This window comes from Myxocyprinus asiaticus, chromosome 40 (assembly GCF_019703515.2).
Source record: "Myxocyprinus asiaticus isolate MX2 ecotype Aquarium Trade chromosome 40, UBuf_Myxa_2, whole genome shotgun sequence".
In the NCBI taxonomy this organism is placed as follows: Eukaryota; Metazoa; Chordata; class Actinopteri; order Cypriniformes; family Catostomidae; genus Myxocyprinus; species Myxocyprinus asiaticus.
The window spans coordinates 36,229,232-36,243,027 of NC_059383.1; the positions used below are offsets into that span (position 1 = coordinate 36,229,232).

The 13,796-nt window shown below is 35.9% G+C and overlaps 1 protein-coding gene across 15 annotated transcripts in view; it reads right to left on the reverse strand.

Annotated features, from left to right (window-relative positions):
* The window catches only part of LOC127430978 (formin-binding protein 1-like), a 93,680-nt gene that overhangs the window by 29,477 nt on the left and 50,407 nt on the right, over positions 1–13,796 (reverse strand). For all 15 annotated transcript variants that reach the window (XM_051681126.1, XM_051681123.1, XM_051681120.1 and 12 more), the window contains 4 exons: positions 10,254–10,316; positions 9,647–9,751; positions 2,267–2,395; positions 1,469–1,615 (listed from right to left, as the gene is read on the reverse strand). In XM_051681126.1, coding sequence (XP_051537086.1) covers positions 1,469–1,615; positions 2,267–2,395; positions 9,647–9,751; positions 10,254–10,316 — 444 coding nt within the window. The remainder of the gene's footprint in view (positions 1–1,468; positions 1,616–2,266; positions 2,396–9,646; positions 9,752–10,253; positions 10,317–13,796) is intronic.

Genomic DNA, 13,796 nt, shown 5'->3' on the forward strand with positions numbered 1-13,796 from the left:
TTATATATCTTTAAAAACATAATTTCTGCATTTGAGATGTCAGCAATCAATAAAAAACAAAAAGTAAATCAGATTAATCAGTTATCGCTTTTCTTAGGAAAACTTGGTTATCGGTATAGGCAAAATCCAATTTCGCTCGACCTCTAGTATATATATATATATATATATATAATATCTTTATAAACACAATAATTTCTGAATTTGAAATGTCAGCAATCAATAAAAGACAGAAAATATATTAGATTAATCGGTTATCGGCTTTTTCCTCCAACACCTTAATAATCGTATCGCAAAGTCCAATATCAGTAGACCTCTAGTATACAATATATATCTTTATAAGCACAATCATTTCTGCATTTGAGATGTCAGCAATCAATAAAAGACAGAAAATAAATTCAATTAATGGGTTATAGGTTTTCTTAGAAAAAAGAGCACCTATTATGGTTTTTAAATGTGCCTTATTTTGTTTTAAAGGTCTCATACAATAGATTTACATGCATCCAATGTCAAAAAACACTTTAAATTGCAGCATTACCTTTTTTTCCCAGTGTCAAAAACGATCAAAGATCCGTTCTAAACTCCTTTCAGAGAGCCTACTCTGCTCTGATTGGTCAGATGTCCCAGTCTGTTGTGATTGGTCTACCACTTAGTGTAGTGTTTGAGGGCGGGTCAAAGCTGTTCGCGAGCAGCCAATGAAAACCAGAGGCGGGTTTTTTGTTACCAAATTACGTAGGTTAGTACAGGAAGTAAGTCTGGAATTACTAACGACTCATTTCAGCTGTTCCGAATCAGTTCTTTATTTTGGGACTCAATAACTCCATTTGTCGTGCACTTTGATTTTTGAAACTTTGCAGACTTTTTCACATTCACAAACAGCTATATAACACACTACATGAAAGGTAATATTTGAAAAACCATAATAGGTGCTCTTTAATAATCAGCAAAATCAAATATGGGTCAAACTCTAGTATACAGAATATAATATTATTTGGTAGTATTGAAGGACTTGAACAATGTCCTGAACAATCTAGCATCACATACCAGTCATTCCAAGAGTAAATTACAAGCTTTATCGACTTTAGTCAGATTAGATGGCATATTTAATTTAACATGTAACAAAAACATTTTAAGTGTTGATTGTTTAGCTGACAAAATATTGAAAATATGTCTTTCCATAAATTTCTAGAGGACAAAAAAGCCTTGTTTCACTCTGATGAAATTTGTGCTACTTGCAGCAGTTCTGATATCAGGTATCAGTGGTTTGCTGACAATAAAATCCTTCTTAATTAGTGGGCGGAGGCAATAATGGAGTTTAAATTAGTTTATCTCAGATACATCAGAGATTCTGATAAGTATGAGTTTTGTCAGACAAATACTAGAGGTTTTCCAAACATAATGGGATGCTAGATGCTAGACTCAACGCTTGGTTCTAAACCCTGTATAGAGCCTTTCTGAATGTGTTACTAACGGTCTTGGATTCGATGGAATCCGCTGCTTGTGTCATTCCATCCAGGCATTTCCCGATGATGGGCAGAATCTGTCGGTCCACGTCTGCAAACGTTTTCAGTGAATCACCCATTCGATCTATCCTCTTCTCCTCCATCACCTGGATCTTCTGCTCGCAATACACACCCACAGAGAATTGTTTTTTGTGTGTTAGGGGTGAGAGAGTAAAAAAGAATGGGAGAGAAAGGTTCTGTTCAAAAACCGTGAGCTGCCTACATAGGCAGCATTTCAAGGCATCATAGGTGTGCATGCATACTTTGCGGAAAAGGCAAAGTCCATAATGCTTTAAGATGAGCACGGTGAAGAAAAGCAAGCAACCAACCAACTCTCGGTGGGGCTCGTGGCGAGTTGTGCGTGGATACTGCGGAGAATAGCGTGAAGCCTCCACATGAGCTATGTCTCCGCGGTAACGCATTCAACAAGCCACGTGATAAGATGCGTGGATTGATGGTCTCAGACGCGGAGGCAACTGAGATTCATCCTCCGCCACCCGGATTGAGGTGAGTCACTACGCCACCATGAGGACTTAGAGTGTATTGGGAATTGGGCATTCCAAATTGGGGAGAAAAGGGGGAGCTAAAAAATGCCTTTCAAGACATCTGCGTTCTGCTCTATTTGTGGCACTGTGTCCACCTTTTTGTAGTGCAAGGACGCATTCAGTGTGAACGGTGACTTAAAAAGATAGCTGCCAACGTAAACAGCAGACAGCAAGGCAGCTGACTTGGTTTGGAACAGAACCAGAGTTTACATGTTTGTGCACCTGGAAAATATTGGGGATGATGGTGTAATAATGATCATTCTGTTCTTGGTTGAATTTCTGCAGGTATGAAGAATATTCACTCTTGCTGTCAGAAGCCATCTGGTGTCTCATCTGAGCCTGCTGTCGCGCCTGAGAGAGACACAGACAGATAGAGGAACATATGAAGCAATATTATTGATTATTCAGTCAAGTGAATACGAGCTTCACAAAAAGCACGTTCACTGAGAGAATCAATCCGACTGAAAAATAACTGTTTTGTTCTCATTTTTATTAACGGCTTCCCCTAAATTCACACACAAGCACATACACAAAACCTCAAAATACACACCAAAATGGTTTCTGACACACACACACACACTCACACATCTCACACCTTTGACCTCTTTCAAACAGCACTTATAACAGGCAGACATGACAGGAGAGCGACACATCTCTTCCTCACAAAGACTCAAAGCTTATCGGTATAATAAAAAATGACACCCAATAAAGCCCTTACAGAAAACATCGGTGTTTTAATATTGTGTTATTTACATAAACGATTCAATTATTTATGAAACAGCCATTCATGCTTGATATACACAAAGCATTTTATGCACGGCATGTGAAAGAGAGAGACAGAAAGGTGTCATGTTAGCCACATCCTGAATTGATTCTAGGAAATCGAACTTGTTAAGCTGATGTTTTGTGTTACTATGAACTTCTCCATTAACTTAAGAGCAGCAGATGTAAATTAAGAGAAATTCCCCCTTCAGTTTTCCTCTAAACTCACATTCTCTGTCACAAGAAATTCATAAAAATAAAGAAGAAACCTGTATCTATACATGAAAGTATTTCAATTTGATGATTTTAATGAGAAAAATATATGAATCACTTACTTCTTGTGCATTCAAAAACTAATTCTCAAATATAAGAATAAATTTAGGATTTATTACAGAAATAAAAACAAGAATAAATCTTAAAATCCATCCTAAAAATAATACTTAAATATACAAATTTGCATTATATTTTAAGACAATTTAATTTAAATATTTACATTAAATAAATAAATATTGATGAAACATGTTCTCATATACACACAAATAAAAATTATATTATATATTATAAATACTAAATTATACATTTATCAAAAATACAAAAACAAAGTTCACTCACTTGTGCACTACAAAACAAATTATTTAATATAAGAATAAATAATAATAATAATAATAAAAATGAAAATAAATGTTAAGATTTATTATAAAAATGTTTTTAAATAAGAATAAACCTTAAAATTAATTATAAACATATTCAGGAATATAAAAATTTAAATTTAAGACTATTTAATTTAAATATTTATATTAAAGAAATTAATATTGATTAAATTTTAATATATACACTCAAATTAAATATGTAAACATACACAAAAATAAAATGATTCAATATATTTTAAATATTAAATTATACATTTTATCCTTTATCAGACGCAAAATTGTTAATATTTTCTTAATATAAAAATTCAAATGTAAGACTATTCAATTTAAATATTTATATTAAATAAATATTGATTATACTTATATAAAAAAATAAAAATAAAAAATATATACACACACAAATAAATTATTATATTATGTATTATAAGTACTTATACATTTTATCATTTAAATTTACATTAAATCATTTAGCAGACACTTTTTTCAAAGCTATCATACAGAAGCCAACAATATTAGTATATATTTTTTGACAGTAAACCAAAATAGTACAAAAGCTACAGCAGAAGTATAGTTAAGAAAAATTAGAGAAAAGAAAAGTTTGGCTATTTAAAAAAAATAAAATAATAAATAATAATAATTACAAAAAAAAAAAAAAAAAATATATATATATATATATATATATATATATATAAGCAACTTTTTTATCTTTATTTATGGTTATTAATTAGTTGTCTTCTACTAGTATGTAAATCAGGTATTATGCATATTATTATACATACATAAATATAATAAATGTAATTTTTTAAGAATAAACATTTACACTTGTGGCCAAAAATATTGGCACCCTTGGTAAATATGGAAAAAAAAATCTGCATTGTTTATCCTTTTGATCTTTCATTCAAAAAATTCACAAAAATCTAACCTTTAATTCAAGTAAAACAATTGAAACAGGGGAAATATCTCATTATTAAATAAATATTTTTCTCCAAAACGCGTATTTAACAAGGGTGCATATATTTTTGGCCACCACTGTAAATTTTCTGTCAAATTCAGTAGCACAGGATGTATTGCGAGAATCGAGACTCTAACAATACCAAATTACTGATGCTACCTAAACATACACTTCCTTTAATACACCGTGTAATGGTAAGCTGACATTTATATATGAGCCAGCAGATTTTACACATTTAAATATCCATGTCTGGAGCGATGTGATTGGTGGGGCAGCAGCGCAGACAAATTTAACAAGCCTGTGATTGGGTGGCTGTTCGGTGTGTGGGTGTGGCCATGGCTGAACAGGAAGCAACAGTGTCCTGACAAACAAAAACACACGCACACACACAGACCTGCCACTGTGCACCTACCTTAAGGGAACATCGCTTCAAGGCATGATAAAAAATAAATGTACAACACATACACAAAACAAGTTAGTTTAAATCTACTAAGGATTTAGTACTTAAATCTACAGCTTAACATGTGAGAGCTACATTTTAAAACAAACATTCGCTAACATGCAAAAAGCGGTCAAACAAACAAGAATGTGTCAAAACCACGTAACTCTTTGAACAGACAAAATCGAATACAAGCATACTGCTCAATGCATATTGAGCAGTACACGCTACATACTGCCTAAAAACTTTTATATAGTATGTGAAACAGGATGCATTATGCAAAGATAATCATTTCAAACAGAAGGATGCAACACTGGGCGCATATACAGTACATGTACATACTTACACAGATTATGCTTAATATTCTGACAACTGAAATGTACACTTCCCACTCACCCAGCCCACTACCTCTTTGAACTGTTGCCTTCTGGCCGACGCTTCAGAGCTCTGAGGCACAGGAACAGTTTTTTCCCTCAGGCTATCCATCTCATGAACAGTTAAAACTGCCCCACTGAGCAATAACTATGTGCAATACACAGCTTAGTCTATTTATATTTATCCAACAAATCCTACGTCTTCTGCCATTACATTCCCTTGCACTATCTGTATATAACAGATATCATGAATTGATGGTTTTGCATTTTAATCCAATGTGGTGTACAAATGTGAATGAATGAGTCAAGACAGCCCCCCCCCCCCCCCCCCCCAATATCAACAGTTGATTTTGCTTCTCATTCCATCATCAAACTGGAAATACAAGGTCACTATATGGAAATACAGTATTCCTCAATGTATGCTCTGTTCTTAGGTCGTATTTCATGCATACAGAAAATGTGCATAATCTGTTTAGTATACATTCTGCATACTACTGGTATAGGTAGTATGGTAGTATACTAATCTGAACACAGGCACTCACTAATTGACAGCTGTTGTACCCTCACTGACCCTGAACATCTGGGTCTAATTTCATTGTCAGGAAAGAGTTGCAGGTTTGGCTTGGATGTTTGTTTTAGTTTTGAATACTTTACATGACCTGTTGACAGACACTGTAGTCATGATAAACCACTAAAATGCATACATACATGCTACCTTTTCCCTATCTGATAGTATATTTAAAAAAATAAAAAAAACATCTCTCTAGAGTCTTAGAATTCCAAACTTTTGGACTCCTTTAAGAAGCCACTCATTTCCACATCTGAATACTTTGGAAAGTTCTCTTTGTTCTACACAGGCAATCACTGAGACATCTGCCAAGCACATGCTCTGGAACAAAGAACGATTAAAGCTGAAGTGTGTATTTTTTTCAACATTAAACTACTTTCTCCTATCCCAGCATAAAGGGATAGTTCACCCAAAAATGAAAATTCTCTCATTATTTAATTAATTATATTTATCACACATTATACATTTGCACATATACAGTAAAATTCTTTTTTTTTTTTTTTTCCACATATCCCAGCTAAGCTGGGGTCAGAGTGCGGGGGCAGCCATGATACAGCACACCCTGGAGCAGATAGGGTCAAGGGCCTTGCTCAAGGGCCCAACAGTGGCATCTTGGTGGTGCTGGGGCTTGAACCCCCGACCTTCTGATCAGTAACCCAGAGCCTTAACCGCTGAGCCACCACTGCCCCAAATGCCATCCCACGCCATCCCAGACTTTCTTTCTTCTGCAGAACACAAATTAAGATTTTTAGAAGAACATTTCAACTCTGTAGGTCCATCTAAATCAAGTGAATCGGTGCCAAAATTTTGACGCTCCAAAAATCACATAAAGGCAGAATATAAGTAATCCATATGACTCCAGTGTTTAAATCCATATTTTATTAACCAATATGAAAGGTGTGGGTGAGAAACAGATCAATATAAGTCAAATTTTGATAGAAATTCTTCTCCCTATCCAGTAGAGGGTGAAATGCATGAAGAATGTGAATCACCAAAAACACAAGAAGAGAAATGTGAAAGTGAAAGTTAAAGAAGAGATTGATTGAGCAGGGAGGAGAATTCAAAAAAGAGAACAGTAAAAATTGATTTGAACATTGATCTGTTTCTCACTCACACCTATCAAATCGCTTCTGAAGGCATTGATTTAACCAGTCTTATGGATTACTTTTATGCTGACTTGTGTGATTTTTGGAGCTTCAAAATTTTGGCACTCATTCACTTGCATGTATGGACCTATAGAGCTGAGATATTCTTCAAAAATCTTCATTTGTGTTCTGAAGATGAAAGAAAGTCACACACATCTGGGATGGCATGAGGGTGAGTAAATGATGAGAGAATATTCATTTTTGGGTGAACTATTCCTTTAACATGCAGAGAAACATACAGTATGAGTAAGCAAGTTTGTTTGAGCATCCCGACCAGCCCGACACAGCAACAATGGCTCAACCAATGGAATAAGTTTGGGGTAGGACTGTCTGTTTGACCGACCAGTGGCACACTGGGGGGAGTGTTCGGGGTGAAAACTGATTATTTTTGCAATTCCGTTTGGTGACACTAGTGGCGCAGAAATGACATACTTCAGCTGTAAAAGTGAATAAAGCTGTTAAAGAACGTAGGCGATGATTTAATGTGCTTTGAGACTTGAGTTTCCACAACAGCAGTGTGAGACAGGGATGTGTTATGGAGGAGTGAAAGGAAAAAACAGACACATCTGAACAGTCACTGGGGCGTTCTCAATTTCACTCTCTTTTTCTTTTTATATATACAGACTGAAAGAAATATCTATCTGACTAAATCTATTCATCTGTCTCTTTCCTTCCTTCCTTCCATCCGTCCATCCATCCATCCATCCTCCCTCCCTCCCTCTCTCTTTCTTTCTTTCTTTCTTCCTTCCATTTTCTGCCATCCGTCCTTCCATCCTTCCTTCCTTCCATTCTTTCTTTCTTTCTGCCATCCTTCCTTCCTTCCTTCCATTCTTTCTTTCTTTCTTCATTCCTTCCATTCTTTCTGCCATCCTTCCATTCTTTCTTTCTTTCTTTCTTTCTTCATTCCTTCCATTCTGTCTGCCATCTTTCCTTCCTTCCTTTATTTATTCTTTCTTTCTTCCTTCCATTTTTCTGCCATCCTTCCTTCCTTCCTTCCTTTCTTTTTTCTTCCATTCTTTCTGCCATCCTTCCTTTATTTATTTTCTTCCTTCCATTCTTTCTGCCATCCTTCCTTCCTTCCTTCCTTCCTTTCCTTCTTTCTTTCTGCCATCCTTCCTTTATTTATTCTTTCTTCCTTCCATTCTTCCTTCCATTCTTTCTGCCATCCTTCCTTTATTTATTCTTTCTTTCTTTCTTTCTTCCTACCATCCATTTTTCTGCCATCTTTCCTTCCTTTATTTATTCTTTCTTCCTTCCATTCTTTCTGCCATCCTTCCTTCCTTCCTTTCTTTCTTCCATTCTTTCTTCCATTCTTTCTGCCATCCTTCATTTATTCTTTCTTCCATTCTTTCTGCCATCCTTCCTTCATTCATTCTTTCTGCCATCCTTCCTTCATTCATTCTTTCTTCCATTCTTTCTGCCATCCTTCATTCATTCTTTCTTCCATTCTTTCTGCCATCCTTCCTTCATTTATTCTTTTTTTTCCCTTCCTTCCTTACTTCCACCATCCATTTTTCTGCCATCTTTATTTATTCTTTCTTTCTTTCTTCCTTCCATTAATCCATTGTTCCATCCATCCTTCTTTCTTCCTTCTTTCTTTCTTTCATCCATCAATCATACTTTCTTTTCATCTATCTATCTATCTATCTATCTATCTATCCATCTATCTATCTATCAATCCTTCCTATCTTTCTACCTACCATCCTTCCTTCCTTCCATCCATCCATCCATCCATCTTTCTTTCTTCCGTCCTTCCTTCTACCATCCATTTTTCTGCCATCCTTCCTTTATTTATTCTTTCTTTCTTTCTTTCTTCCATTAATCCATTGTTCCATCCATCCTTCTTTCTTTCATTCTTTCATCCATCAATCACACTTTCTTTTCATCTATCTATCCTTCCTATCTTTCTACCTACCAACCTTCCTTCCATCCATCCTTCTTTCTTTCTTTCATTCTTTCTTTCTTCCATCCATCAATCACACTTTATTTTCATCTATCTATCTATCTATCTATCTATCCATCTATCTATCTATCTATCCATCTATCTATCTATCTATCTATCTATCTATCCTTCCTATCTTTCTACCTACCATCCTTCAGTCCTTCCATCCATCCATCCATCCTTCTTTCTCCCTTCTTTCTTTTATTCTTTCTTTCTTCCATCCATCAATCACACTTTATTTTCATCTATCTATCTATCTATCTATCTATCTATCCATCCATCTATCTATCCTTCCTATCTTTCTACCTACCATCCTTCAGTCCTTCCATCCATCCATCCATCCTTCTTTCTTCCTTCTTTCTTTTATTCTTTCTTTCTTCCATCCATCAATCACACTTTATTTTCATCTATCTATCTGTCTATCTATCCATCCTTCCTATCTTTCTACCTACCATCCTTCCTTCCATCCATCCTTTCTTTCTTTCTTCCATCAATCCATCCATCCATCTATCCATCCATCCATCCATCCATCCATCTATCTATCCATCTATCTATCCTTCCTATCTCTCTTTCTTTCTTTCTACCTACCTTCCATCCATCCATCTATCCATCCATCCATCCATACATGCATCCCTCCATGCATCCTTCTTTCTTTCTTTCTTTCTTTTTATTTAATGATTATCCAATTATGAAACTTCAATAATGTATGTGTGGAGGAGACATTCCAAAAATAAACAAATGAGCAAACAAACAAACACACACAATCTTACCTTCTCCACATCTGCTTTTGTAACGTTGATGTCTGCGTCCATCTTTTCAAAATACTGCTGCGCTCTGTCTGCCTCCTTACAATCCCTCTCAAACTTCCTCTTACACTGCACACACATATTAAAACATTTAGTAGAACACATTGGTCTAAGTATACTTACATTTGTTAATAAGCACAATCACACACAAGCGTAAGGCACAAGTAACAGATCTCTAAAGTTTTGCAGTATAATAAATGTTCATAGGATGCTTTGTGTTTAACTCTACTTGTTTATCCGTTCTCTAACAATTAACATTTGTGTCCACTGTGACCACTGAATCGTCACCCAGTCACGTAATCATACAAACACACACATACACAATGAGATCATTCTTAAACACTGACATATACAGGCAATACTGTCCTGTTCTCTCTCTCTCTCGCTCTCATTGGCCTGGCCAATATATCAGTCTGTAACTACACATTACTAAGTACCTAAAACAAGTATGTACTAACAAGTACAATGGTATTCTTTGGACATGATATAAGAAAATAGTAATCATTCAGTAACAAGGTAAATATCAAAATGACATGCTATTGACTTCCAAAGTAACAAAGTGACAACTCACCAATTCCAACTGTTTCCAACTGGCTTCGATTTGTTGCTGCGCCTTTCGTCCATCATGGAAATGCTGCGAGAGAAAAGAATGGATGATTTATCAAGATCCATCATAGTTCAGTGTAAATCAATATAAAACACATTCCCAGATGATTATTTTTGTAAAGAGGTCTCTCTTTCACAGCTCAAGAAACCTGGAATTCTTTAGGAGAAAAACAATAGACACAAAAGAGACAATTGTTGACATACTGTAAGAGTAAAGAGCTATAAAAATTAACGTCGCTAGCATTACTCAGATAATTTAGTCTTGGGAGATTTTGATGAGAAATGTTTGTGGTCATATTATGTACAGTATGTCTGAACCTGAGAGGGAGAAATTTGTGTGTGTGTGTGTGTGTGTGTGATCTCACTCTGTGTGTGTTTCTCTTAAAGGCTGCTCTTGGCCTAAGCACTCCAGTGAAAGTGTTCAGTTGGCCAACACTCAACTCTCCCCCACACAAAGCACTCAGTGACACACAGATAAAGAGCAGCTTTTGATACAGGTCTGAGATCTGCTCAAGAAGCCATTAAAGGCAACATTCAGTACTCTAATAAACATGTGACTGCTCACAAGACAGCTTCAGGAAAATATATTTAAATAATCATGCAACAGTGTTTGTGCTGAAAGATACTCTGTTTCTTATAGTTGTCAAGTATATTACTTTGTTACTAATATAAATTACTATCATTACCAGTAATCAATATTATTTATTATATCAACCAATTATTATTTACATTTACATTTATGCATTTGGCAGATGCTTTTTATCCAAAGCGACTTACAGTGTACTTATTACAGGGACAATCCCCCTGGAGCAACCTGGAGTTAAGTGCCTTGCTCAAGGACACAATGGTGGTGTAGGGATCGAACCGGCAGCCTTCTGATTACCAGTTATGTGCTTTAGTCCACTACGCCACCATTTCGTGAGACTAGCACCTACATTTCTTTAAATATCAATTTAAAATCTCAGAGTTAATGTTGGATGTGTTTTATATGTACTGTTTATATATACACTAATCAGCCACAACATTAAAACCACCTGCCTAATATTGTGTAGGTCCCCCTCGTGCTGGCAAAACAGTGCCAACCCGCATCTCAGAATAGCATTCCGAGATGATATTCTTCTCATCACAATTGTACAGAGCAGTTATCTGAGTTACTTTGTCAGTTCGAACCAGTCTGACCATTCTCTGTTGACCTCTCTCATCAACAAGACATTTCCGTCCACAGAACTGCCGCTCACTGGATGTTTTTTGTTTTTGGCACCATTCTGAGTAAATTCTAGAGACTGTTGTGTGTGCAAATCCCAGGAGATCAGCAGTTACAGAAATACTCAAACCAGCCCATTTATTATTTGGTACTAGAAAATCACTTGCCATTATATCAAACACAGTTGAAAGTTATTTGGTTCGTTAAATGAAGCTTAACATTGTCTTTGTGTTTGTTTTTGAGTTGCCACAGTATGCAATAGACTGGCATGTCTTAAGGTCAATATTAGGTCAAAAATGGCAAAAAAGAAACCGCTTTCTCTAGAAACTCGTCAGTCAATCATTGTTTTGAGGAATGAAGGCTATACAATGCTTGAAATTGCCAAAAAACTGAAGATTTCATACAAAGGTGTACACTACAGTCTTCAAAGACAAAGGACAACTGGCTCTAACAAGGACAGAAAGAGATGTGGAAGACCAGATGTACAACTAAACAAGAGGATAAGTACATCAGAGTCTCTAGTTTGAGAAATAGATGCCTCACATGTCCTCAGCTGACAGCTTCATTGAATTCTACCCGCTCAACACCAGTTTCATGTACAACAGTAAAGAGAAGACTCAGGGGTGCAGGCCTTACGGGAAGAATTGCAAAGAAAAAGCCACTTTTGAAACAGAAAAACAAAAAGAAAAGGTTAGAGTGGGCAAAGAAACACAGACATTGGACAACAGATAATTGGAAAAGAGTGTTCTGGATCTTAACCCCATTGAGCTTTTGTGGGATCAGCTAGACTGTAAGGTGCGTGAGAAGTGCCCGACAAGACAGCCACATCTATGGCAAGTGCTACAGGAAGTGTGGGGTGAAATGTCACCTGAGTATCTGGACAAACTGACAGCTAGAATGTCAAGGATCTGCAAAGCTGTCATCGCTGCACATGGAGGATTTTTTGATGAGAACACTTTGAAGTAGTTTAAGAAGTTCTGATTTATTTATTTTTTTAAATTGTAATCATACATTTTCACGTTATTAATGTCCAGAATATACACTGTGATCAGTTAAATGCCACTTTGGTAAATTAAAGTACCAATTTCTTTCCATAAGAGCAAAATCTGTACATTATTCCAAACCTTTGGCCACCAGTGTGTATATATATATATATATATATATATATATATATATATATATATATATATGCATAATTTAGTTATAATATTATTATTATTTAAACTAATTAATAAAAATTATATTTCAAATACAGTTGTGCTCAAAAGTTTGCATGCCCTGGCAGAAATTGTGAAATTTTGGCATTGATTTTGAAAATATGATTGATCATGCAAAAAAATTTAAGGATCTTTTAAGGATAGTGATCATATGAAGCCATTTATTATCACATAGTTGTTTGGCTCCTTTTTAAATCATAATGATAACAGAAATCACCCAAATGGCCCTGATCAAAAGTTTACATACCCTTGAATGTTTGGCCTTGTTACGGACACACAAGGTGTCACACACAGGTTTAAATGGCAATTAAAGGTTAATTTCCCACACCTGTGGCTTTTTAAATTACAATTAGTGTCTGTGTATAAATAGTCAATGAGTTTGTTAGCTCTCACGTGGATGCACTGAGCAGGTTAGATACTGAGCCATGGGAAGCAGAAAAGAACTGTCAAAAGACCTGCGTAACAAGGTAATGGAACTTTATAAAGATGGAAAACGATTTAAAAAGATATCTAAAGCCTTGAAAATGCCAGTCAGTACTGTTCAATCACTTATTAAGAAGTGGAAAATTCGGGGATCTCTTGATACCAAGCCAAGGTCAGGTAGAGCAAGAAAGATTTCAGCCACAACTGCCAGAAGAATTGTTCAGGATACAAAGAAAAACCCACAGGTAACCTCAGGAGAAATACAGGCTGCTCTGGAAAAAGACGGTGTGGTTGTTTCAAGGAACACAATACGACGATACTTGAACAAAAGTGAGCTGCATGGTCGAGTTGCCAGGAAGAAGCCCTTTACTGCACCAATGCCACAAAAAAGCCCGGTTACAATATGCCCAACAACACCTTGACACGCCTCACAGCTTCTGGCACACTGTAATTTGGAGTGACGAGACCAAAATAGAGCATTATGGTCACAAACATAAGCGCTATGTTTGGAGAGGGGTCAACAAGGCCTACAGTGAAAAGAATACCATCCCCACTGTGAAGCATGGTGGTGGCTCACTGATGTTTTGGGGGTGTGTGAGCTGTAAAGGCACGGGGAATTTTGTGAAAATTGATGGAAAGATGAATGCAGCATGTTATCAGAAAA